The sequence below is a fragment of the Ambystoma mexicanum genome, chromosome 12 (assembly GCF_040938575.1).
Source record: "Ambystoma mexicanum isolate Mex_15411 chromosome 12, UKY_AmexF1_1, whole genome shotgun sequence".
NCBI lineage: Eukaryota > Metazoa > Chordata > Amphibia > Caudata > Ambystomatidae > Ambystoma > Ambystoma mexicanum.
In genome coordinates, this window is record NC_090936.1 from 121,615,355 (window position 1) to 121,641,760 (window position 26,406).

A 26,406-nucleotide genomic window follows, 5' to 3' on the forward strand; every position below is an offset into this window, starting at 1 on the left:
GTGGAATAGCCCTCATTTCGAATACTTTTGAAATATTCTGACAGTATAAATGCACACAAAAGAACACTTTTAAAAAAAAATTATTAGTTGATCTAGCTGAATTATTCAACTTTACAACATAAATACATAAGTGAAGAAACATACATTTACATTACAATTCATCTAGCATTATTCAAGGCTTTGAACGGAGCAAAACACCTTGTTTCAACATAATTTGGCCAAAATTGCATCCAGAAATCCCTTAATTGCAATATACACTGACATCCGATTTGTTGAGAAAATAACACTCTTCAAATTTCTGAGCACAATCCTAAAGTGAGGCTTTCCCCTGAAGACCTGTATGTTTTTTAGGTGCGTTCTGTTAGATGGTTGGAACAGATACTCTTGACTTTTTTTTTTGTTTGTTTATGCCACGCCTGGTTTTTAAAACCGTTCATTTTCACTTCATTATGCTAAAGTTTCTTGTCTGCATGTTTCTTTTATGTACTATCCCCTATGGAGACAAATTAAGATATCGACAATGTTGGATATGTGGAAATCTGAGTGCAGGACCACATCTATAGTCGTGTCTTGTCCTTTGAGACCAAGGATCTTATTTGTAAACCCTCTCACTGGGAGTTCAAAGGACAATACATTGGATGATTGTTGGGGAGTTTTACTAAAGTCCACCTGTGGTAAGGGTTTAAAAGACTCACTCTTAGGGGTACAGGGCTACGGCTCTTAGGTTTGGCCTGAACTACTCCAAATGTTTGATAGCTCTGGGCAAGCAGCAAGGCTTGGTCTAGGAGGGAGGAGGGCTGTGGGTGAGTACAAAGACCTTTGAGCACACTTAAAGACAGGGAAACACGCACTGTAGTTACATAAAAATACGGTTGTTTATTATATATTCTAATGCAACCTTAAAATCACTTAAAGTCGGGTAAGTAAGGAAAGTTTCATACACATATGCAGTAAAACATTTGCTGATGCAAGACTCAATTCAGTAGTAGACCTTTAGATGAGAAACAGGTAAATATAAGAGTAGCTTCATGTTGCCAAATCATTCATCGACCAACATTTACTAAATAGCAATACTGGTAGGTTAATAACTTTGTGTAGGCCTAAACCTCAGAAGTCCAACCCTATCTGGAGGGTGAGTATCTCAAAAGTCAAATGAGGGCACTGGTGGAACAGTGACCCGTGGGCAGCAGAACAAAGGAGGGCCGACGCTGTCAGTTACATGTTCACAGAAGATGCTTTGTAGCAAGTAATGGATTGGATTCAAAGGGTACAGGGGACTAGGTAGGCCACCTGAAGGATTTTAGCCTCAAGGACAGATGTGCTGAGGCCTGGGAGAACATGGTTGGGTCGTTCACCACAGTGTGACTTTGGAACCTCAGGAAGAGCGAACAGCAACACAATGGATTAAGTACTTGAAGGGAGGACACTACCTTACCTTATTCAGTGAATGACTGATGTCACCAGCGGATCCCCAAGGCACGGCGACAGCTCTGTTTCGGGTCTCTGGGCTTGGTAGCTTGAGGAGGAACGTTTGGCGGGAGCAGACGGTCAGACTCAGTCACAGGGATGCCCAGCAGATGATCTTCCTGGTACTAGTTTGTGGAGGCTCGGCAGAGGCTTTGTTGCAGCGATGGTTGTCGCCCAGCAGACTTTCTTCCTTCACTCGGTCCATGACTTAGTTGAGATGACTTCTATGATCAGGATGAAGTCTCTGGAGGCCCAGACGGATGCCAACAAGTTTGCATATGGAACCACGCTTGAAGAGACAATGCACTGCAGCAGTGCCAGAGGTCCCAGGGTATTCTGAGATTTCAGGCCTGGAAGGTCGCAGCCGGCTGAAAATGTAACTGGTCTCAAGACTGGTTATGCCCACAAGTCCAATGGAGGAGTCTGTCCAGTCTGGATCTTCCATGTCGCACAGAAGAGAGGGCTGGAGCTAGTGTTGTTACTCAGTCGGCTCTAGCGGACGCTGGAGGTTGCTGCAAGTGTCCTTCTTTGAAATGGATCTTCCAGTGGTGGACTCTGGCTTCTGCATCAACGCCCTTGCCTTATTTACAGGAACCCAGCCAATCCGCATGCATGCTACATTCAATCTTTGGCTGGTGGATGTCCCAAGCGGACAGCCAGGTACCCAGTCAGAACTGGATTTAAGCAGGCTCACTGGAGGACAAAGACCTGAGGAGTTTTGGTGTCCTTCCAGCCCCAGACACACTTGCTGCCTCTGGGTGGACTTCCCCATGAGAGCCCGTCAAAGACTAGAGTGAGAAGGACGGAGTATATGGGGGTTTTAGAGGCGCAAAAAGGGGTTTCTTGTTTGTCTTCAGATGGTAGTGATTTGGGGGTTAAGGGTGCCCTCTAAAAAAAGAATTGCATAACATCTTTCGAAAGCAAGATTGCAGACCTTTTCATAATCTACACTGGGTTTAGCAACCCTAGTCAAGGTCACTCCATTCATTTGTACTGGAGAATGACCTGGCATTCGCCTTCAAAAACCAGGACAAACTGGTCAAGACTGTTGCACTTGGAGACCCGTTCATCCCTCCACCTAACAAAAACGAGGGAAATGAAAGGCCTCCACATACCAATGGTAAACCTTCTCCGCCTCCTTGATGAGACTCCATGCACATTCTGGCTAGGCCAATCACTGTGCTTTCCAACAGATCACTTTCCAGTGCCATAATGATACGATTCATGTGATCAGTTCAGATTACGTGCCCCCTCCAAAAAATGGGAAATAAATGACTAACATTCCCGAGAGCGAACACCCCCGTATTCAATATTCAATGTCTTGGCAAACTTCTTGAACAAGTTTGCAGCATCAACTTTTGACACTTGTAGAACACCCAAACCGCTCCACTTAAAAAAACAATCCAGCTTCTATCCTTGTATAAGCACTTATCTACCTATAAACATTGGCACTTGTTTGTGCTCCTGTTTTTCTGTACCGTATATCAATATCTAATACTTTCTCCCTATTGCATTTAGTATGAATTACCCTGTCCGATTAGGTCGATTTTACTGCGAACAAATGGTCGTAATGACCAAAAGTTCTAAAAATGCTACCACCAAAGTTTCGAACACCAAAAGTTCGTACCTTTGGTGGTAGCATTGCAAGTAAGTATAATAAAAAAAAGACTGCTGGGGTGTCCCCCGCAACACCCCGCTCATTATACTGTGTGGTATCGTGAGCGGGGGGTTGCGAGGGACACCCCCGCAGCACACCCATAAAAAAGATGAAAAAAATGGGGGCTGCGGGGGCGTTCCCGCAACACCCCGCTCACTGTACTTCACAGTATAGTGAGCGGGGGTTGCAGGTGACACCCGCTCCAGCCCCTGGAATACATTCATGTCAATTAACTTGCCACACCTGAAAAAGAAATGAAGACATGCCTGAAAAATCAAAGAGAAACAGCCACACTGAAGATTGGAGTCATGAAAACGTGCGTTTGGAGAAGCTAATGCAGGAAAACTTGACTGGCAACAGAGCGCCTGCCTTGTCACCAATTTTTAAACATTGTTCCAGGAGTCCCGGTCTCCAAAGGCAGCAGCAGCAGGGCCATCATGCCTTACAATGGAGAGCCACAACCATGGCTTACCCCCTACCCCCATCAAGGGGAAGATTTGTGCTATGGAGGGAGTTGTTTCCAGCCACCTGCAAGGAAAATTAAGTGCAAAAAATGCAAATACCAGAATCATTAGTCAATTAACTTGCCACACCTGAAAAGGAAATGAAGACACGCCTGAAAAAGCATAGAAACACAGCCTCCCTGAAGATTGGAGTCATGAAAACGTGCGTTTGGAGGAGAAGCTAAGGCAGGAAAACTTGACTGGCAACAGAGCGCCTGCCTTGTCACCAATTTTTAAACCCGTAGTACATGTTCGCATGAGAAGGGTGCGAACTTTTGGTACTGCGGCCAAATCAGCCACGGTCGCGTCACTCGGATTCACCCTGTACACATGTCTACCACTTGAACTGTTACGCTCCTTAGGCTAGTACATGATTTGTTGATTGCAGAGTTGTATCTTGCTTTGAGAATTTTGATTCCATCTTCCATAATCTGTTCTTCATTAAATGTGGGTGCTAGGGTGAACTTCATGTTGGCAGTTAACTGTAGTCATAAGGATGATACAGAACTCCACAGGCTCTTCACACAATCTGCAATCCCCGCCCCCTTAGGTTAGGGAATTGACTCTGGACTATAAGGACTTCACCAAGTCCTCTGGTGTTCCTGTGCACGAGCAAAGATTATGCCTTTTTTTTTCTTGTATTGGCGGCTTTATTTCCTGACCCACGTAGAGATCCACAGATCATGTCCCGGACACATGTAGCCCTGCACACTCCAGTGTTCCCTAAACTGTCTAAGTTTGACTATTTTCTAGAGACCATGCACTTTAGAAAGTCTGCTGTATGAATGCATTTCTTTCTTGTATATTCAGAACTAATTATCGGGGTTTAAATGTGATGATATGTCATGAGATTTTACTTGGACTTGCCTTGAACACAGTGATCTTTAGTGGATGGCTCCAAACACCACCATCCTATGCCAACCCCTCCCTGCTAGGGCCAGGAATCTGCTTAATCAGGATTACCACCCTAAGTTTCCCAGAAGAGTTGCTGCTTTTGTTCCATGTCATCTTCTACATTTTCTGGTTGCTAAGTAGCCCAGCCCTTACCACCTTTAGCAATGAATCATTTATCTGTTTGAGATGTCTTTCATTCTCTTGGCCCTGTAACGAAAGATGAGGATCGTATTTCAAAGTCCCCTTTGCCATTATTGCTCTGAGGTTTTTTGGTCTCTAATGCAAGTCGCCAGATGTTCATTATTTGCCTCTGAGAAAGGGTTGTACTCTAGCTGTAGCTTAAAGGTACAATATTGGTTTGTGGCCACCTAGCACAATAGTTGTATCATTTCCGAAAAAGTATACATTTTTGTTTCTTTCCATCCTCATAGGTTATGGAGGGCTACCAAAGAAACGCAAAACTATGCTTAATCTTGTTTTGAGGCTTACCTGATACCAGTTGTAACAAGACTATTAATTTTGGAAAACATTCTATAATCACTAGATTGCTTTCTATAAAGTATTGTAATGGGCACTTTAAAATAGGCATGATTTGACAATGTACATGACATTTATTTTGCTACTGTGCCTTTAAATGCGGTTAAATGTGTTTGCTTTTAGGTTAGTTGACTGGTTCCCCGATATTCCGGATGATGTCCGCTGGATGCAGGAACAGATGCGTGCTTTGATTGGTGCCGTTTATTGTCAAGCAAGAAAACGGTTGCTCTATAAATCGAGGTATGCTTTAGAATGATCTCCTGTGATAGTTTTTGTGCTCACATGTTAAGTTAGAGAATTGTTTTGACTGGGCAAATTTTAATGTGCAAGCCCAGGCATAAAGCCACTTGCTTCCTTAATTCTCTACATGCATATTATAGACCATTTCTTACTTGCTAAGAATCGGTTATCACTTGCCATTGCCTAGTTAACATTTTGAGCCCTGGTTTTGATATGGTGATCTGGGAAAAGGGGCTGGGGAATCTCCTTCCGTGCACTCGGATGTAATGTCCTTGCTGGAAAGTATATACATTCTCCAGCATTGGATCTTTCATGGATTCACATGCTTTGAATATTCCCCGTCGTCAGGCTGGGAATCCTCCCAGCCTGACGACGGGGAATATTCAAAGCATGTGAATCCATGAAAGATACCAATGCTGGAGAAATGGAGTTACAGGTAAGAAACTATTCCCTTCTCCAGCATTGGATCTTTCATGGATTCACATGCTTTGAATATTCCCCGTCGTCAGGCTGGGAGGATTCCCAGCCTGACGACGGGGAATATTCAAAGCATGTGAATCCATGAAAGATACCAATGCTGGAGAAATGGAGTTACAGGTAAGAAACTATTCCCGTCTCCTCTGGGCTTCTTAAAAACATTTGAATTTTTATGTAAGTTTCATCTTATAAAAAGAACAGGGTTGTGTCCTTTTATCTGTACCCACGTTCCAACTGCTCTATATTCTACTGCCATCGGCCCATCCCAACTGTTCTGTTGTCACTTGGTGCTTAATTCGTGTTGTGTACTCTCCCGTAGTACTTATTTTGACACAGGCTAAGCACCAACACTTCTCGTAGTGTTCGCTGTGGTTAATCTGCTTGCATTTCAATTAAATGTTCTGAAGCTGAATAACATTCTCAGTTCTACAACTGTATAGCAGATTTAGTTAGAAACATGCTTTAAAAAGCAGTATCTCACCCAGTGTTATCAATTTTTTGGGAAAATTCCTTCCTCTCCTCCAACATGGTGGCTACCGATTTGCTCCCACCCACCCCCCAGTTAGTTTAACAGTCAGCCAGAAAACGTGCTCATAAGCCTTCCGTAGATGCACACTGAAAAAAAATCAGCGGGATCTTTATCAATCACCATTTTCTCCTAGCAGCACAGACCTGTTTGAGGAAGGGGGCACTGAAATGGTTCTGGACGTTAGTGTTCAGTTTTGTTGCATTCACTAGGCCTAAAAATCTGTATAAATGCAGCATTTTCTTTCACATTTCACACATTATGATGCGATGGTCACAATTTCCCAAACTAAAAAAACCTTCCCAAACTCTCAACTGGATTGTACATGGAGCTGGCAGGTCAACTAAGACACCGACCCTGGCACTTTTTGATTCAGACATTGCACTGCTGTCACCAGTACTGTCCATAGCCCATTGTAGCGCTAGTCCACATTTGTTGTGTGATTCCATTCTGGCAAATTGCTAATTACTACAATGGTATAGGTCTGTCATTACAACAGCAATTTTTTATTGTGTGGAGCTCTGTGCTTTCGTCCTGTATTTTATTGAAGCCTCTACTTTGGATTTTCTTGAGAGAAGGCTTGATATAAAGCAGATTGTGCACCAAGAACTGAAAACATTGATACAATATCTGTTGTGGTGAGCAACCACCCCACCTCCCCTCTATTCTTCATCCTGCAGCAGGAGTGAACTACTACTGTTCTGTCTCCATGGTGGTTCTGGATCTTGGTTGCAATCTTCAAATCCTTGTCTAAATGAATGTTTGACTGTACCATTGGTAAAAGGGCTGCTGGAAACCTGGGCCCTAAACTGGTGTACTGCATGCACCATAGAGCTTTCCTGGGCGATGCACTCTGTACTATTGGAAGATGTATTCAGCCATTTCACTGTATGGTGCTGGCAGGAAATTAGTCTTTTAATCTCCTGTTCAAGCGGAAATCTGCAGTAGAAATTTAGATTTTTCAAATGTTTGTCATTCACTGTACCAATGGCTGTACCTTTCTAACAGGATGTCTGACAACACCCAGAGTTATGAATGGTTGTGTAGCTACGAGAAGAGTTTTGAATCCAAGAGCTCAATGTCTTCATACTGACATTGAAGATGACGTCCAAGATATTCCCTTTGATGGGAAATCCACCTCACCCACTCTTGATGAAAGACCTATCAGGGTTGCGACGACAACCTTGTTCATTCCCCCACTCCTTTAGTCTGGTTCCTACCAATCTCCTCACCTCACCAGAAAGCCTTCAAAAAGCAGGCATAACTATTGTGTGATTAAATAAAATAAAGTTTAATTCCAATCTAAAATCTTTCACATGATTTGCCTCTGATAAAAAAGCATGTAAGAAATCAACTAGACACTCACTTTGGAGGTATTGTACCCATAGATCTATCAAGGAGTGTGCATAGTAACTAAGAATAGCTTTCCCGAATTTAAGAACCAATTAATCTCTAGAACGTTAGATTTAAGGGTAATGATTCACCAATTACTCTGGTTAGGTGACATGGCATCATAGTGTGAGTTGTTTTGACTGCACATTCTATGTGATCAATAAAATAGAAGGAAAAATGTCCACTATGTCCTCAATAATATCCTCCCAGATTTTCATTTAAGTATTTATAATCGCCAGCTGGTTCCAGCCAACACATGCACATTTTAATAGCCGCCCACAAAATGCCTACTCTCCACTGGTAAGTTATATTTCACTCTTGGCGAGTAAGAAATTGTATGAAGAACTGCCATTTATGCCAGAGAGCAAGTGTCTTTGACTACTGGCTAATAGTTTACACAACTTAAATAGGTCACTTTAACAACAGTCAAAAATCGTACAAAGTGACATTCTATATTAATAAAATGTAGCAACTTGTGATATGATGTGGCATTTATAAAACGCCTGTCCACAAGTTTTTGTAGGTGCGACAAGACAAGGGGGAAACAAGGGAGGACATAACGATCTTACTAGGCCTAGTGTCATTCAGATCGCGCAAGTGGGGAAAGGGGAGAAGTGCCAGGGGTCTGGGGAAGGGAGAAGTGCAGTTAACCATCGAGTGGCTTATAAGTGCAGAGAGAAGGGACTGAAGGGTTGCAGTGCTGTGGAGCCCAGAGGCAGTGCGAGGGAACTGGACATGCAAGAGCCCGGGCCCGAGTTCAAAGGGTGACCAGTGCGCGGAGCAGTTGGGTACATCAGCAGGGGAGAGGAAGAGAGAAAGCGGAAGTGAAAAGGAAGGTCTTGAATTGCATCCAGAACCTAATGTGGTTCTGCTCAAGTTTGAGAGAGGCAGGGAGGTTGTTCCAGAGGGATGCCACAGCCGAGGTGATAGATCTGCCCCCACCTCTGTTTGGAGAAGCGTTTGACTCTCTGAAAGTTGGAGGTGGATGAGCAGAGAGCTTGACAAGGAAGATGTTTTGGAAGACAAAGTTGGAGGTGGAGCGGCCCCAGGCCCCATAAAGCTTTGTGGACAATGCAGAGGGTCTTGAAGTTGATCCTTGCAGCCATGGGCCAGTGAAGAGATTTCAGAGCTGGAGAGATCCAATCCCTGGGCTTGAGGCCAAGGACAAGTCTTGCAGTCCTGTTCTGGATAAGTTGTAAAAGTCGAAAAGTAGAGACAGGAAGATTTAGAAAGAGGCTGTTGCAATAGTCCAGCCTAGAGAGGACCAGAGCTCTGGAGACAGTGAGTTTCTGGGGGAAAGTGAGAAAAGCTGATAGTTTGACTTCTTAGAGATGTGAGGAGAGTAGAGGGTGGAGTCAAAGATGACACCAAGGTTCTTGGCCTCACAGGAAGGAGCAGGAAGAGGGCCCAGTGTGAGCAGCCAGATAGGGAGAGGAAAGGAGGGAGCGGGTGTCTCGGTTAGGGGGATCCCAGTCTTACTGGCATTAAGGCAGAGCTCATTGGTGGCCCACCCTTCCTGAATTGCGGCCAGACAGTCTGGTATGAGAGAAGAAGCAGAGGTGGCTGAGGGGAGCCTGAAAGAGAGATGTCATCCGCATAACATTGAAAATTGGAGCAGAAAGTAGCTATGCAGTGTGCAAGAGGTGCCAGGTAGTGGTTGAAAAGCCAGGGAGAGAGGTTAGAGCCCTGGGGATCGCCACAAGTAGAGAGAGGGATAGAAGTGAGGAAAGACCCCATTTAGACCTGAGAGGGTCGGTCGGTGAGAAAGGAGGTCAACCAGGCCAGGGCCTGATCAGCAATACCAAGGTTGCCCCAGAGACGATTGAGCAGGATGACATGGTTGACCATGTCAAAAGCATAGGATATATCAAGTAGAATGAGGAGATAAGGGAGATTAGAGTCAAGATTGGAGAGCAAGTCTTCACAGGTGTTCAGGAGAGCAGTTTCTGTGCTTCTGCAGCTCTGAAGCCAGACTCGTGGTCATAGAGGCAACCAACAGATTCAGTATGTAGATTAAGCTGTGAGATGGCCAGCTTTTCCAAGAGTTTGCCCAGGAACGGAGTGATGGCAATCGGGCGATAGTTAGTCGGAGTGGAAAGATCAGCCGAGGGCTTTTTTTGGGAAGGAGGGCACAAGAGTGCTTAAGGGGGAGGGGAAAGTTCTAGTGGCAAAGAAGTGATTGCTGAAATCGGCCAAGGCTGGAGCAGGGGTGTCGATGTGGTCTTACATTGTTCTGGATGAGCAGGGGAGAACCTGCTTTGATGACTTTCATAGATCGGACTTGTCTAGAAACAACATCGGTCGGGGTTAACAGGGGAAAGGAGGAGAAGGGCCAGGAGTTGTAGAGAAAGAGGAGGTAGAGGAAGAGAGGGTGGACAGGATGTCCTGAGTATTAGTAGTGAAATGATAGACCAAGGTCGTGCAAAGGGCCTGGAAGAGAACAGGAAAGGTAGAGACTGCAGCAGGATTGGCCAGCTCCTTGCAGATTTTGAAAAGTTTGGCCGTGTTGTTGGATTCTGCAGAGATGCAGGCTTGAATGTAGGCTCTCTTCATAGAGAGGACAGAGCGTCTGTATTGCCTTTGGAGCAGGCGGCAGGCCAGTTTATCAGGGGGAGCGCCTGTGGCCTTCCACTTCCTCTCCATCGCCCTACACTTGCGTTTAAAGGCGGCGAGGTCGGAATTGTACCAAGAGTTGCACTTGAATTTGGGCTTCAAGCTGATCCTCCTAACAGGGGCAAGGACCGCCAGAGTGTTAGAAATAGAGAGATGAAGGTTCGAGAGAGCTGTGTCAGGGTGTGATTCAGCCAAAGGTGCAGGAGGAGGAGAGAAAGATGAAGTCGGAGTCCTGAGCCCTGTTCCAGAGCATGGAGTGCACTCTGACCTGGGAAAGGCCTGCAAAGATCTTCAGGCCAGAGCCATTTATTACGGTGGTGTCATGGTTGGAGGGCGGGAGTTGAGGATTACAGAGTCCTCCTTAGTCCATTTTCCCTTGTCGAGTCAAACCCCCTGAGAATATTTGCTATGCTAGTGAGGAGTACCCGTTCTCTGTCAGTCACTTTCACAGCTGCACACGAGGCCATTGGCATGAACTCCATGTCATTAAAGGGAGAATCTGTAGACTGGTGCTATTCGAGGCTGGGTCAATTGAAGATGCCATTCCCCATAAGACATCACAACCAGTGTCCGACTACACCGCAGGGCCACATATTTCAGCAGGGACCCTCACACATGCCAACCTGAAAACAAACCTAGAATTTAGAATAATGCCCCACTCGAAGAATTGATCCCAGCCCATACCATGGGGCCTCTTGCAGAGCACTTCCCGGAAAAGGAGTATTGCTGTACTCTGGGATATCAAACTGTCTTTTAAGGAAGACCCATGGTAGGGTGAGCTGGGGAAACCAAAGCTGCTGAGAAGCAAGCAGTAGTTGCTAGGAGGCCGTGGAGAGCTACGCCATGCCCAAAATAATGCTAGACTTCAGCCTAACAGAAAGATGGCTGCCATAGGTATGATGGCCTCACAGGGCTGCCATGTTACGTAGGAGCGCAGTGCTTAAATTAAGTGGCAGAGCCTTCCACCAAACTTAAATCTACACCTAGAGCCTGCCAATACTAGACCACGACAGAGGGCCATCATGACAAAGAGCTATTCAACTAAGCTGTGTGCGCAGTTACCCGTAGCAACTGCAACCAGAGTTGCTGTGATGAGGAAACCTGGGTCAATTATACTGTTGACTTAAGAGCGAAGGGTCTTGAACATTACCACCTGAAATCTGAGCGGTGCTGGGCACAATATCCCTTCATAAATTAACTAGACATGAAATCCCTTACATTAGCAGACTGAGAGCCAAGGAAGTGAGATGGGCATTATAAGCCTGGAACTGGAGAAAAATGAGACGGGCTCTTTATTCTTGGAAGATTACAATTGGCGAGCTGTGCGCTATGTTCCAGACTTTAGTTGGATCAAACACCGAGAGAAATGATCCCTATTGGATGGAAGAAAGAAATTGCTAAAAGGAAGCCTCCGTAATCAGACTTTGATTCCCCTCAGAAATTCTGTTAACTTTGCATTTGTCTAGCTTGCGTTAAAGTACAAGTTGCATGGTGCAGCTTGAGATCAGAAAGTGCAAGTCAATGTTGCGTAAAAGTGCAGAGGGAAAGTTCTAAGTTCTTAGCCCTCTAAAGGGGGCAGGGTATGGTGGCCGACAGTTGAATGAATTCCCATCCATGTTTAGGCTTGCCTATACTGTAAGGATGTATTGAATCCCCACCCACAGTGTAACAGGGCTTGGGATTCCTTTTATGGCCCTTTGAGGATGGTGGTGTGACAATTTGATCCTTTTGCAAGTTAGAATTTTAGCAAGTTGGGATTGGTCAAAATCACTTTGTTCACATGAGATGCGAATGGCCACTCTGGTAATGGCAGATCTATTTTTGGTCATGGTGTCTTGGATGTTTCTCCTGTTTTTATAATTTATGGGCTTGGCCAAAGCAGACTCTTGTTGCATCTCTGCACAACAGCACTGCTGTTCTTCAAGAATTCGATTTTTCAATCTGCTTACCTCTTTACCTACTGTCCTATGAACTGGGCTGTTATATGTGCCAGTCGGTTACACATTTTAAATCTACCAACATGCTTTTATAATAATGTTTTGCTTTTTTTTTTTAATTTATTTTTTGCTTGATGTGTCTGCACACCTTAACATTTTGTTTCCATGTATCAGTCAAGAATATTTCCATGGCTCTTGTAGTTTTGGCATATTGGTAGATGGTTTCTTTTCCACTCACACAGCAAGGATGAGGTAGAATAAAAAACATGCGAGGAGGGGCACCTTGTGGTGCTGCATATACAGAGGGTGTCTTTGGTATATTGCCTTTGAGGCGCCAGTCTACTGAGAATAAGGTGTTATAGCAAAGCACAATATTTCCAGTTGTGGGGCTAGTCATGTGCAACAGGTGGAGCTGTGGTGGATTCAATTTGTGTGCAGTCTGAAGATAGTTTAACTGCTCCACTAAGTCCCTGGCGATAGTGTCATTCTTGGAGCATGAAGCATATTTGCTAGTTGAAAATGCTCCTCATTTATTTTATGTACCAGGTCCACCGGATGATAATTGTTTAGCACATCTGAGCAGGGTGCACTTGATCCTTTCTGCAAGTGGCCTTTATGCCAATACTCGGACCAGTGCTGCAGATTGAAAGCTTTTTGAGAAAACTAGCCATCTCGAAAAATTCCTAGTGAGTCAAGTTACTTATTGAGGCTCCACATTTGTCTACCCATCTATTTATATTTATTGGACATTTGTATGGCACCTATACAGTTTCCAGTCACCACAAGACAAATTGGGGAAGGGGAACAGAGGAAGAAAGTAGAACAAAACAGTTATATTGGTGTTATGACAATCCTACCGTACAAGAACAAGGTGGGTAAGTGCTGGGGGTAGAGGAGAGGGAGAAGTGCAGGAGTGGTGTGCCAAAGAGAAGGGGGAGGGAAAGTGCTTGGGGGGCCATGGGTGGACAAGAAGGCAAGTGCTGGAGGTTCAAGAAGGCAAGTTTTGGGGAAAATGGGAGGGTGAGGATGGGGAGTGCAGAGAACAGCGTGGACAAGGTTAGGGCTAGTCCAGGGAAGGGAGCCTGAGGTCAGGTGCTGGTAAGGGAATGAGGGGGTGGTCTGGCCCCTGTGTGACAAAGAAGGGACCAGGCCACAGCCTCAGCAGCCGAGGGTGGTTTGGCACGGGAGGGAGAAAAGGAAAGTCTTGAGAAGTTTCCGGAACTTAAGAAGATCTGGCTGAAGTCTGAGAGGGGCAGTGAGGCTGTTCCAGAGGGAGGAACCAGCCGAGGAAAAGGATCTACCTCCCACTGTCTGCTTGGAGAAATGTTTGACCTGCAGAGAGTTGGAGCCAGAGGACCGAAGGAATCCGTCAGTGAGGTATTTTGGGAGGGAACGCTGGATGTAGAGGGTTATCATGCCCCAGACCGCCTTGTGGATGATGGCAAAAGGTCTTGGATTTGATCCTTGCGATCACCAGGGCCAGTGCAGAGATTTGAGGGCTGGTAAAATGCTGTCCTTGGGCTTGAGGCCAAGGCTAAGTCTTGCAGTCCTATTCTGGGTTTAGTTGAAGGGAGGAAAGAGGCAGATTAAGGAAGAGGCTGTTGCAGTAGGCCAACCTAGAAAGAACTAGTGCTCTGGAGACGTTGAGCTACTGGGGGAAGGTAAAGAATGCCCCCAAGGATGTGCAGCTTAAAGTTGGACTTCTTGGCAAGGTCTATGATGTGTCGAGAGGAAGAGAGAGAGGAGTCAAAGGTGACCCCAAGGTTTTTTGCCTCACATGTGGTTGAAGGGAGGGGACCCAAGGAGTCTTACTGGCATTAAGGCAGAGATTATTGGCAGAGCACCATTCCTGAATAGCAGTCAGGCAATCGGGTATGAGAGGGGAGGGGGAGGAAGTAGAGGCAGGCAGCTTGAAGGAGAGTTGTGTCAACTGCATAACAGTGGAAATAAGGGGAGAGGGTGAAGATCAAGTAGGCCAGAGGGGCCAGGTAGATGTTGAAGAGCCATGGCGATAGGATAGAGCCCTGAAGGACACCACAGATAGAGTGAGGCGAGAAAAGGACCCATTTGCACTTGGGAGGGTCTGTTGAAAGGAAGGTCAGCCACGCCAATGCCCTGTCTTTGGTGCCCAGGGTATCAGAGCCTGTTTGTGAGGATCGAGTGGTTGACTGTGTCAAAGGCGGAAGAAAGATCATGGGGGATCAGAACAGAGAGTGTATTTGAGTCCAGGTTAGAGACACGGGTGTTCAGCAGAGCAGTTTCTGTGCCTCTGGGTGCTCTGAAACCGGACTGTTGGCCATGGAGGCATCCAGCCAATTCGGTGTGGAGGGTCAGTTGGGGGGATGACCAGCTTCTCCATGAGTTTGCCCAAAAAAGGGGTGATCAAGATTGGACGATAGTTACAGGTAAGAAGGGTCAGCAGACGGCTTCTTTAGGAGAGGGTGCACAAGGGAGTGCTTAAGGGGGTCAGAAAATGTAGGAATCGCTGCAGAGGTCAGCCAAAGCTGGGGCAAGAGAGGTGCTGTCCTTGATTGATATTTTATTTCTATCGCGCTCGTACACAAGTGTTTCAGAGCGCGACAAGGCAAGGGAGGGGAACAGGGGAGAACAAAACAGCGATCTTACTAGGCCCAGTGACATTGAGAACGCGCAAGTGCATGGGATAGGGGGGGAGGGGAAAAGTGCATGGAAGGGGGAGAGGTGGAAAGTGCGAAGCAGAAGTTCTGGAGGAGATGGGGAGCAACTGTTTAGAGGAGACATTCATAGAGCAGGCAACCCTAGAGATCTCATCTGGTGCAGTGGGAGGGAAGGAGGAGAATATTGGGGAACAAGGGAGGTAGGAGGGATGGGGGCGGGAGCAGAAGACAGAGGACTGGATGTCCAGCATTTTGGTGACGTGGGAGGCCAGCTCAGTGCAGAGGGCCTGAGAGGGAGATGGAGACTCCAAAAATAGAGGACAGGTCGGCACATTCTGAGAGGAAGCACAAGGAAGGCCTGGGGGAGGGCAGGGGGGTCTGTAGATGGTAGTGAGAGAAAGTAGGTGAAACAGACAGCCTGCAGACAAGGCTTTCAAAGGATGAGTAGGTTTGAGTGGGGATGATGGAAGTAGGAACCCATTCAGGGAAGATCAGAGCCACTCCACCACCAATCTGGGAGGGCCCGGGCTTGGATAGGGTCGTGTAGCCCTCAGGGAGAAAAGTGTCAAAAGCAGTGATGGGGGCTGGCCTTGAACCACCTCTCGGTGAGAGCAAGGATGTCAAGGTCTTCAAGGAGGTGACCGATGTCAAAGGAATGTTTGCTAGAAGAGCGAGGATTGAGGGTAGCTAAGAGAAGCTAGTTGCCCGCTTAAAAAGATTTTCCAGGGGGAGGGAGGGATCACAGGGGTGGGGTGCCACCACTGGGGGGGTAGGGGGAAAGGGTTGAAGGAGAGGGAGGGAAGTTGAAGAGATATTGAAGAGGCAGAGGTTTGGCTGAAAGCCCTGGGCCATCCCGCTCGCTCAGGAGAACTGACCAAATCCATCTTTTCAGCAAAAAGTTCTGGGGGATTTGCAGGTGAAGGGGATCTCACATAAAAATGGAAAATCTACTTTCTCCAGCATGGGGTCTGGCATGGATTCACATGCTCATGAATATTCCCCGTCGTCAGGCTGGGAATGAATCCTCGGTAAAGAAAACTCAGTATCAGTTTCGTTTCTGATCTGTCTTTCGTAATAGTAACCAATCGCTGATCTCTGCGTCATACTGACCACAGCCAATGACTGCCATCTCCCTAAGCCCCGCCTCTGGCAGCCATCTTCAGATTTTTACCGCACGTTCAAGTGTTGGGATCCTCGTGCTATTGCTCTCGAGCTTTAGTGCGTTTTCGCGCTTTTTCATAGGAAAATTCTTTTTTCGGTCAAAAGAGCCTCAAGCTCCACCCTTTCTTTATCCGATCAACGGGGATCCGTGTCGGATTCTTCTACGCCCCTCAAGGGTGAAGATTTCGTCGAGCCACGCTTTTGGAGGACTCCAGAAGTTTCTCAGGCCCATCTCGGACATGGCCCAGGAGAAGGGAAGCTCAACGCCCGGAAAGCTGTTCAGGGTCTGCCCTGGATGCCAGCTTCAGAATGTCTTCATGGAGGACGAACACTTCCTTTGCCTCTACTGCCTGCATGAGGACAAGACGCAAGTGGAGAAGGACTGTGCGTTTTGCGGCAACATGTCGGAGCGGACCATGAAGGACCGCCATCTGCGTCTCGCCAACTGGCTGGAAGGGAAGAGCCCGTCGGGCGAGAAAAAGAAGTCGTCCGATCGGTCTAAGACCTTTGAGGACGCCCCGGCGAGGGGGGGCCCAACAGAAGGCCAAGCACCGGGAGCACCGAACAGTTGGGCTCTTCGGTTGCCGGGCAGGGCGCAACCTCCCCGGTGCCATCAACCACGAGCCAACGCTCTGGCTCGGGTAAAAGGGAAGTCAGAGCACCCGGCGAAGCTTCTGGAGAGGCCCCGGTCGAGCTCGAAGGCCCCATCGGAGGGGGAGCGAGGCGGTGACCCTCCCCCCAAGGAGAAGGCAGTGAGCGCACCTAAGGTGGTGAAAGCCTTGATCCACCCTGCCAAGGCCTCTATCGAGACAGTCGCGGCGGCCCTGGCTCAGCCTGTGGAGGCTACACCAGTGGATACGACCTCTTTCGAGCCCATCGACAGGACCACCGTGAAACCTCCGACGGAGAAGAAAAAGGGGGGGGGGCAGGAGGCCATTGTGGATTCGGCCTCAACCTCGGAAGAGGAGCTGATCGAAGTCTTCAGCCACAGCATTGGCGTGGAAGACCAGCCCGTCGGGAGGGACCCCGATGAAGGAGACGACGAGAACGTCGAGGGTGCCGACGAGGTTCCTGACCGCCCGTCGGAATCCCCTCAACCAGTTCCGCAAGACAAGTCGGCGGCCATTTTGTTGGCTATACAGTCCTTATGCTCGGAGATAAGGACGAGATTGCCGTTACCACCAACGGAGGAACCGCTCCCGACGGGGGACCCGGAGCCAGGCCCTTCTGGGAGCCCTCCTCCTAAGAGAATGATTCATCCTCCACCTCCTTTTCAACCATCGCGCCCTGCTTAGCCCTCCTCCCCGTCCACGACCCGTGGGGATGATACAGGGACGGACACGGCCGCGACGGGTACAGACGAAGTTTACGACGAGGATCTTCCGTCGTCACCTCCTCCCCGGGCTTCCCCGCCCGACGAGATTGGATCGTTTCATGCCATGATCGCCAGGGCATCCGAGCTTTTCCAGCTCTGCCCGGAAGAGAAGGAAGGTTTCCTTTATCAACGGCGCGAGACCAAGAGGAAGACGGTCCTCGCTGTACCTCTACTGGACGATATCTGGGATGAGGGTCTCGCCCTCCTCAAGAACCCATCCACAACGCCTGCCAGAAGGGATCGGTACGAGAAGAAGTACCGAGTCCCGGACGCGGCCACCTTGTGCCTTCGGGCACAGCCGACCCCAGACTCGGTCGTCTCCGCGGCGACAGGAAGAAAGCGGGGGGGGGGCTTCGGCCTCTACGTCAACCTCCCCCCCGGACGGCGAGGGAAAGAAATTGGACACGATGGGACGCAGAGTCATCTCATCGGCAGCAACGACGATTAAGGCTGCCAACGCCTTGGCTATCGTAGCCCGCTACGACAGGGAGTTGTGGTACAAGATCGCCCCCCTGCTGGGCTTCCTACCGGACGACAAGAGGGCGGAGGCCCTAGAGATCTTGCAGGAAGGAGAAGTGGCGTCGGACCACGCCATTACGATAGTGACGGACATCGCTGACACTGGGTTTCGCCAGTTGGGCAACGGCGTGTGCCTTAGACGGCATGGATGGCTCAAGGCAACGGACTTCCGGCAGGACGTGCAGACCAGAGTTTTGGAAATGGCGTTCGACGGGAGCAAACTGTTTGGGAAAACAGTGGACGATTCCCTACAAGCCATCAAGACGGAGACGGCCCGGGCTCTTGGTGTGCTCCAGCAACGACGGCCGCCCTTTCGGAGCACCGGAGGCAAGCAGGGTGCCTCCCAAGGTTCCGGCGGCGGATATTCCACCTACCGTCAAGCGGCCCGTTCGTCGTCACAGGAAGCCTACAGGGGACGAGGCAAGTCGGGCGGACCCTGCCGTCGTCGCCAGGGAGGACAAGGCGGCAAAGCCTCGTCGAAGCAGGACTGAACCGGCCGTGGGGTCGGGCCCCCACCGAAGCATCCCGGTGGGAGTCCGGCTGGCGAACTTCGTCAGTGTGTGGGAGTCCATCTCCACCGACCGTTGGGTGCTGGACGCCCTGGCCCAGGGTCACGCGCTCGAGTTTCTAAAGTGCCTGCACGTCCCCCCCGTGGCCAGGAAGGAACATTACGTCCCTCAACTTCTCTTGGAGGTAAAGGCGATGCTCAAGAAAGGCGCCATCGAGCTCGTCCCAAAGAGGCTTCGGGTCTCTTGAGTTTACTCAAGATACTTCCTCGTGAAGAAGACAGGATGGCGTCCCATCCTGGACCTACGACGACTGAACAAATTCATCAAGGCACAGAAGTTCTGGATGGTCACCCTCCAGCACGTCCTGGATCAGCTGGAGGAGGGCGATTTCCTGTTGTCGTTGGATTTGGAGGATGCTTACTTCCATATCCCCATCCTAAAGGGACACCGAAAGTTTCTCAGATTCGTGGTCCAAGGGCGTCACTACCAGTTCAGAGCCCTTCCCTTCGGATTGAGGTTGGCACCAGGGTGTTCACCAAGTGCCTCGCACCGGTGGCAGCGCTGCTGCGCCAAGAGGGGATCCACATCTACCACTACCTGGACGACTGGCTCATCCAAGCAAAGACAAGGGAGCTCGCCGCGGAGCACACGGCGAGGAACGTCCAACTACTCACGGACCTGGGATTCTCCATAAACTACGCCAAGTCCCACCTGGTGCCCGCGCAAGACGCACTGTTTCTGGGAGCGAAACTCCACACAGTGGCGCTTCTGGCCTCTCCGTCGGAGGAAAGGACGAGGGCCATCTTGGGCAAGGTGCAGCGGATGCTGGTGGCGGACGCGGCCAGGGTGAGGTCCATCAAATCCCTCCTCGGAATGATGTCGTCTTGCATTTATCTCATCCGCCTGTGCAGGCTTCGGATGCGCCCGTTACAGGAGTTCCGGGACGCTCGCTGGATCCAGACGGGCAGCTTCGAGGACAGGATCACACTCGACGAGAGCTTCCGACGAGCGATCCGGTTGTGGGGCACCCGCGCGTATCTGATGGCGGGCATGGACTTCCAGACCCCGGGCCACCAGGAGACAGTGACCACGGATGCCTCCCTGGAATGGTGGGGGAGCGCACACCGAAAATCTGCACGCGAGAGGCCTTTGGCTTCCGACGGAGAAGTCCCTCCATATCATCGTCCTGGAGCTCTGTGCAGTGTTTTGGGCCCTCAGGTCCTTTCTTCCGTCCCTCAAGGGCAAGGTGGTGAGGATCTTCACTGACCACACCACCACCATGTTCTACATCAGGAAGCAGGGCGGTACCAGATCCCCAGCCCTGTCCAAGGAGGCGCAGGATCTGTGGCATTGGGCCGTCGGCCAAGGGATGTTTCTGGTGCCGTTTCATCTGGCAGGAATAAAAAACACCATCGCCGACTCGCTCAGCAGAGAGCTGCGCTCGTGCCACGAGTGGGAACTACGACAGGATCTAGTGGACCGCCTCTTCCGACGGTGGGGCACACCCCAGATCGAACTGTTCGCGACGGCGACAAACTCCAAGTGCCGGAGGTTCGCCAGCAGGTTTCCCCAGCCGAGGAGCATGGGCGATGCTTTCTCGTTCCCCTGGGAGGGCCTGTTTCTATACGCGTTCCCTCCATTGCCGTTGCTGATCCGGCTCATCAACCAGCTCAAGAGGTCACGGTGCAGGATGATCCTCGTCGCACCTGCGTGGCCGAGGCAGATATGGTTCCCGGACCTTCTGGACTTCTCAGCGTCCCCGTCAATCAAGCTGCCAGTGGACGCGGATCTTCTCTCCAGGGAAGGAGGTGCCTTCCTCCATCACGACCCGAAGTCGCTGAACTTGCAGGCCTGGCTCCTGCAGCGTTAGAGTTTGGAGGTTACGACATACCGGCCGACTGCAGAGAGGTTCTTGCAAATGCCAGGGCGTCCTCAACTCTTAAATGCTACAGACACAAATGGAAGAGGTTCTCTGTCTGGTGCCACGCACAGAAGATTAACCCTCTACGGATTACAGCTTCTCAAGTACTGCCGTACCTACTGACGCTGGCCAAGGCTGGACTGACGCACGCTTCCATCAAGATTCATCTTGCTGCGATCTCCCGATACACCAGAACCACGGGACGGACGTCTTTGTGGTCTCGTCGTCTGGTGAAAGAATTCATGAAGGGACTGTTCAGATCGTTCCCGCCGTGAAGGCTCCGGCCCCGGCATGGGAGCTCAACGTGGTGCTGACCAAGCTCATGGGACCTCCGTTCGAGGCTCTGCACTCAGCTCCGTTGAAGTTCTTGTCGTGGAAAACAGCGTTTCTTGTGGCCATCACCTCCGCACGACGGGTGGGAGAGATCCAGGCCCTTTCCTGCAAGCCCCCGTACTTGACTTTTCACGACACAAGGGTAGTGCTCAGGACGCACCCCTCCTTCATGCCCAAGGTTCCATCGGACTTCCACCTCAACAAACCCTTGGTGTTGCCCATTTTCTTCCCGTCGCCTTCGTCGCCGGCTGAAAGGACTTTGCACTCGCTGGATGTGGCTAGAGCGCTGAAGTTCTACGTGGACCGCACGAAGAGTTTTCGGAAGACGTCACAACTTTTTGTGAACTTTGGACCTGTCAATCAGGGGAAGGCTCTCTCAAAGGCTTCGATTTCCGGATGGCTCTCCGGCTGTATCATGTACTGTCATCGGTTGGCAAACCGACCGCTGCCCGGCCGTCCGAGAGCCCATTCCACCAGAGCGATCGCAGCAACCACGGCGTTCCTATCTGGTGTGCCCCTGCTGGACATCTGCAGGGCTGCTACATGGAGGTCGACGCACACCTTCACGAAATTCTACTGCGTCGACCGGGATTCCAGGGAGGAGTCCAGGGTCGGCCAAGCAGTGCTGCGCGACCTGTTCGCCTAAGGTGAGCCTGGTGAGAAGGTAAGAGATGCGTAATGTTGAGTTGTTGTATTGCTTAATGTTGAACCTGTTGCCACCTCCCGTGGTTGCATGTGTGTACTGCTATGTATTCTTTTATTCATGAGCATGTGAATCCATGCCAGACCCCATGCTGGAGAAGGAACAAGTTACTTACCTGTAACTGTTGTTCTCCAGCATGGGTCTGGCATGGATTCACATGCGAACCCTCCCACCTACCCCTCTGCGGCTCTTCACGTGGTCAAACTGCCACTTCACGTGCTACCAAATCTGAAGATGGCTGCCAGAGGCGGGTTTTTGGGAGATGGCAGTCATTGGCTGTGGTCAGTATGATGCAGAGATCAGTGATTGGTTACTACTACGAAAGACAGATCAGAAACGAAACTGATACTGATTTTTCTTTACCGAGGATTCATTCCCAGCCTGACGACGGGGAATATTCATGAGCATGTGAATCCATGCCAGACCCATGCTGGAGAACAACATTTACAGGTAAGTAACTTGTTCCTTACAATAGGGGACTGAAGTACACAGAGATTTAATTGACCAAGTGTAACTTTGAATCAACAAAGTCCATTAGTAATATTCTCCCTTTAAATAATCTTTTCTACACCAAACTGTAACCTCTGTACACTACTTCTTCATGGCCACTTTAGGGCTCAGTATACAAGGCGCAGGGTGCCTTTTCAGCTGACTAAACACTTGGGCGTGTGGGAGTATGCTTTTAGTTATTTTACAGACTTGAGCTTTTACAGCCTTTTAATTGATGGAAAAACTACTTTTTCATTGCTGTCGTGGGTTTGTCTTCGATTCAGATTGAAGCTTGCCAAAGAACCTTTTTATGGAAAAGTATTTGCTCTAATAATATTGGTTAAAATATGAAAATTGACTGTGCTGTAAAGCTGTACATTTTGTATTTAAAATGTAAATATGATTTCTTCTAAAGCGATGACTTATTAAGCCAACTAAGGGGAACATACAGATGTCACAAATGTATGTGCTTTTGGGCCTGCAAAAGGTCCTTTCAAGGGGTATAAAAAGAAATATAAAGAAATGGTTATTGATGCAGACAACATTGCAGACCTTTTAGACACCAGTTACAAATGGCACAGAGGTTCTTTACTGAGCAGCGACTATAGGTATTTATAGTCTGTTTTTTCGGGTCCAATAGTACTATGGTCCAAGAACTATAAAGCCCTGAAGCATGCTCCAATAGTAGTGAGAATTTCAATGTGGCAGAATGTCATAAACCCGATCCATTATTCTGCTTCATCATGGGGATCCAGTGATGGCAACTTCGATAGTCTCTTGGATTGGCCTTGACCGATTTGTTAGATTGTTATATATTTGTAGACTGTAGATTTACCATGCTATGAAAAGAAAACCTATTATGTTCAAGATGTTCTGAAATGGGGCAATCGTATGGATTTCTGCTGTGCCTTTTGATGTGTTAATAATGTCCTTTAAGAATAACGTCTTTATTTTAGATGTAATAAACCTAAACTGGTTTGATGCTAGTCACAGTTCTGCTCATTCAGGTGGGTTGGTTTTCACTAGCTCTACCTGGTGTTTGAGACAATTATATTTACCTTCTCTGAAGATTTAAGCACAGTCCAAGCAACGCAGAAATCCAAAAATGACAAATTTGCTGTATGCAAAGGTTTAGTTAAACTATATTTCATCTACTCTTGTGAAAGGTGAGCAATTATTTAGGGCGTCCTGGTCTGCCTGCAAAAGAGAGAATTGATTTTAGGGCTATTACAAATGAGGTGACGATATCATTCAGAAGAGGGTTGTGTTATCAAACCAGCCTCTCTACTGGGAATCTGTGAGTAAAAATGCCTCTTTGTGGAAAGGGAAGGTATTTGAAACACCTAGGATGCTGAGGTTACAGACAAACTTACATATGTTCGGAAGAAACAGATTTGAGTTTTTTAGAGAAACTGGATATCTTTGTTGGTAATCAGTTAATAAGTGTACTACTGGACCTCCTCTATGGTTGAGCAGTGTAAAACAGTTCTGCATGTTATGCAGAAATATCCAGATCCTAATGTGCAGATTTGAAGCTAGTCCTGTATCTGAATGATTGCTAACTGATCATTTTCTTTTTCTCCACAGTGCACACAGTCACAGAACACTAAGAAAATGTATGAGCCTTCCACCCAAGTTGAGATCGCATTCACCCTATGTCAATGCCAAAAACTACCATTACTCTTCTGCAAATCTTGAAGACTGGCTCTGGGGTTTTACATACCCCTCTGACCTTCCCAAGGAGGAACTTTCCATTGCTGCTAGAGGAAGCTATGACTTTCACTCCAATCAGATTTACTTCCTGAGTCCGGAAGACTCTGGTGTGGAAATGAGTTTGTCAAACGAAGACACTGACATCTCATCCGAAATGAGTTTAGAGGTTGAGCCTGAAGATGTATTTTGAGAAGGCGAATGTTCAACAATGATCTGTAGAACAGTTCATTTTATGAGCCACACATCATCATTGCTTACGAGCAAATCTTGAAGAGGTTTACACTGGCAGATCACCCTTTGGCGCCTTACTTCATTGAATCACAAATGTTTTAATGTCTGTCTGTCTGATTTATTTGTTTAATTAAGCACATCTGGGCTCAGGGATCCATAGTATTTATCACCCATAAATGTATATATTCTCTTAAATTATTTGTAAATAAAAAGGTACATATTCTACTGGGCTGTGGGGTGTAAAAGCCAAAATGATTTGTGATTTGCTTTTAATTTGTCATGCAACATGCTAGGAATGCATCGACAACATGATTTTAACTAATCAATGACAAACATTTTACACACAATGGTTTTTCCATACATTTGTAACATTATGTGAAATAAAAAGGTTGTACTTTTGCATGTAGAAAATGGACAAAGAATGTGATCGTCCAGACAGGAAAACATGTCTTGTGTTTGCCTTGAATTTACTTTGTAATTTTTTTTAAGTATCACTACATTAAAATGCTTCCATGGCAGAAAAATGTTCGTCTGTCTTGCTATACAATTTGTGTTGTGGCAAATGAATTTCACCCTGCAGGTGAACTGCTCCAGGTTTTTTAGTGTCCACCTGACCAGGTGAACAGATTTAATGGGGAAGTATGCAGCCTACTGAAAGGAACCAATTGTATGCAGTGTGAAACAAAGCACATACATCTGGTCCTCGTTAACGCACATGGTGGAATCCTCGATTTTGCAACTATTGTCCTTTTTCGAATGGATTGTGTCCTCCCACATATTCCTCATCTTATGATAATTATTTCTCCAGCTTCAGCTGCTTCTGAATCTTTTTTTCAACATTGGACGCTGTGTGCAGTGTCATCGAGTCGATGTCCATCAAGGATCGACGTCATCATCAGTATAAGTACAGCATGCTGTGCCCGTTGGCTTCAGTTCTGTTTTTTTTACTTAACTCTTTGAGAGAATTACGGCACGCTTCAGTGAAATAGTGATTTTTCGTTTGAAAAATGTCTTCATCGATACCATCAATGTCTAAGTCGGGCTTTAAGAAGTGCTAAGACGGCGAGTCGAAGATGTCGATCACCACCCCCCCCCCCCAAACGTATGTCTGTGGTGTCTGGGTTCCGGGCACCGTACCTCTGACTGTGGCTCCTGTCAGGCGATGACCGAGAAGGCTCTCGGGGAGCTTAAAGGTAGATTCGCAGTGGGGAGGTTGCCTTTGAAGTCTCCTTCGAAGAAGTCAGACTGACGAGTCGAGGGATTCTTCCCGACGCAAAAAATAAAGTTTCTCAATCACGCAATTCTTAGTCTTCGAAGAAGGCCAAAAAGAGGCTTCATAGGTCACCTTGGACCTCCAGTGATTCCTCAACATAAGTAATCAGGTGTCCTACAAACTCTGATTCCCCTGATAAATGGTATGCATTTTGTAGTGAAATACTTCGAATCTTCGAGAATGCGGCCTCGACCCCCTCGGACAAGCAAAAAAGCCATGCCCCAGTCACTCCGCATAAGGATGACAAAGGAAAGTCAAAGACTAAATCTTTGAAACCGAGCTTGAAGCCAGTTTTGCATCGAGAAAGTTCTCGATCCAACGAGAAATCGTACGGCGCTTTCTAGGGTACAGTTGAAAGCACAAGAGGTCGACAACTTTGATGCTTTCACCGACTCCGCTAGCGTCAGAGCTGTCAATGCCAAAACCGAAGTTGACACTGACTGAATAGACCCCAATTTCGAAGCCATTATCGACTACGATGACTGCTTCGACATTGTCGAAGCCTGTAGTGGTACAAGAAAAGGTTCACAAACCTTTACCTAAAAAGGACAATTAAGTCTCTGTCAGCCATATATGAGGAAGAACCGCCTTCCGATGACAGTACACCACCATTGGACTACAGTTTGGCAACTCTAATGTGTCAGAGGAACTAATATCTGATGAGTCCAGGCTTAGAGATGTATACAATAGCATTCAGTCAGCCAGTGGGGTGGATACCTCGCCAGAGTTAGTTTGGCAAACCAGACCGAACTGAGCATGCTGACTTATATAGAAAACCTATGGGAAAGGTTATCAAATTTTTAGGATGGAGTAGGCCTACTCCATCTTTTGAGCAGGATGACATTAAGGGTTTCACTATGAGTGGTATGGCATTGAAGTTGACAAATGTAACTTGCACATTATCTATATTTACATTTACCCTTTGGGACTGTGTTGCTATGTCGGCTGACCACATACCAGAAGGAGAGGAAAGAGAATGCCTCCTGGCAATCAAGGATGGAAAGGAGGCAATGGGTGAATTTCTCCAGTCAGGTTTCGATACTGAAGACGGCATCAGCAGATCAATGGTGGCTAGCACAGTGTTATGCAGATTTGCGTGGTTGCCGAAGTCTGGGTTTGCACCAGATGTGCAAGCTAGTCAACTCAGCATGCTCTTTGACGGCTCTAAGTTGTTTGGCAGCAAGGCGGTTGAGAGTTTGGAAAAGCTGCAGACCTCAAATGAGGTTCTAAATCCCTTAGGCTGATCTTGCCAGAGGGGTAAGTCTGTTCGATTCTAATACTTATTTGGAAGAGGACAGGC

General features: G+C 47.9%; 1 protein-coding gene and 1 long non-coding RNA gene across 5 annotated transcripts in view; one reads left to right on the forward strand and one right to left on the reverse strand.

Annotated features, from left to right (window-relative positions):
* The window catches only part of LOC138513357 (patatin-like phospholipase domain-containing protein 2), a 309,262-nt gene extending 284,901 nt beyond the window's left edge, over window positions 1-24,361 (forward strand). For both annotated transcript variants that reach the window (XM_069628138.1, XM_069628137.1), the window contains 2 exons: window positions 5,182-5,298; window positions 23,477-24,361. In XM_069628138.1, the coding sequence (XP_069484239.1) occupies window positions 5,182-5,298; window positions 23,477-23,792 (433 nt within the window). In that variant the 3' untranslated portion in view covers window positions 23,793-24,361. The remainder of the gene's footprint in view (window positions 1-5,181; window positions 5,299-23,476) is intronic.
* Window positions 1-26,406, reverse strand: part of LOC138513358 (uncharacterized) — a 455,407-nt gene that overhangs the window by 300,106 nt on the left and 128,895 nt on the right. The window lies entirely within an intron of this gene.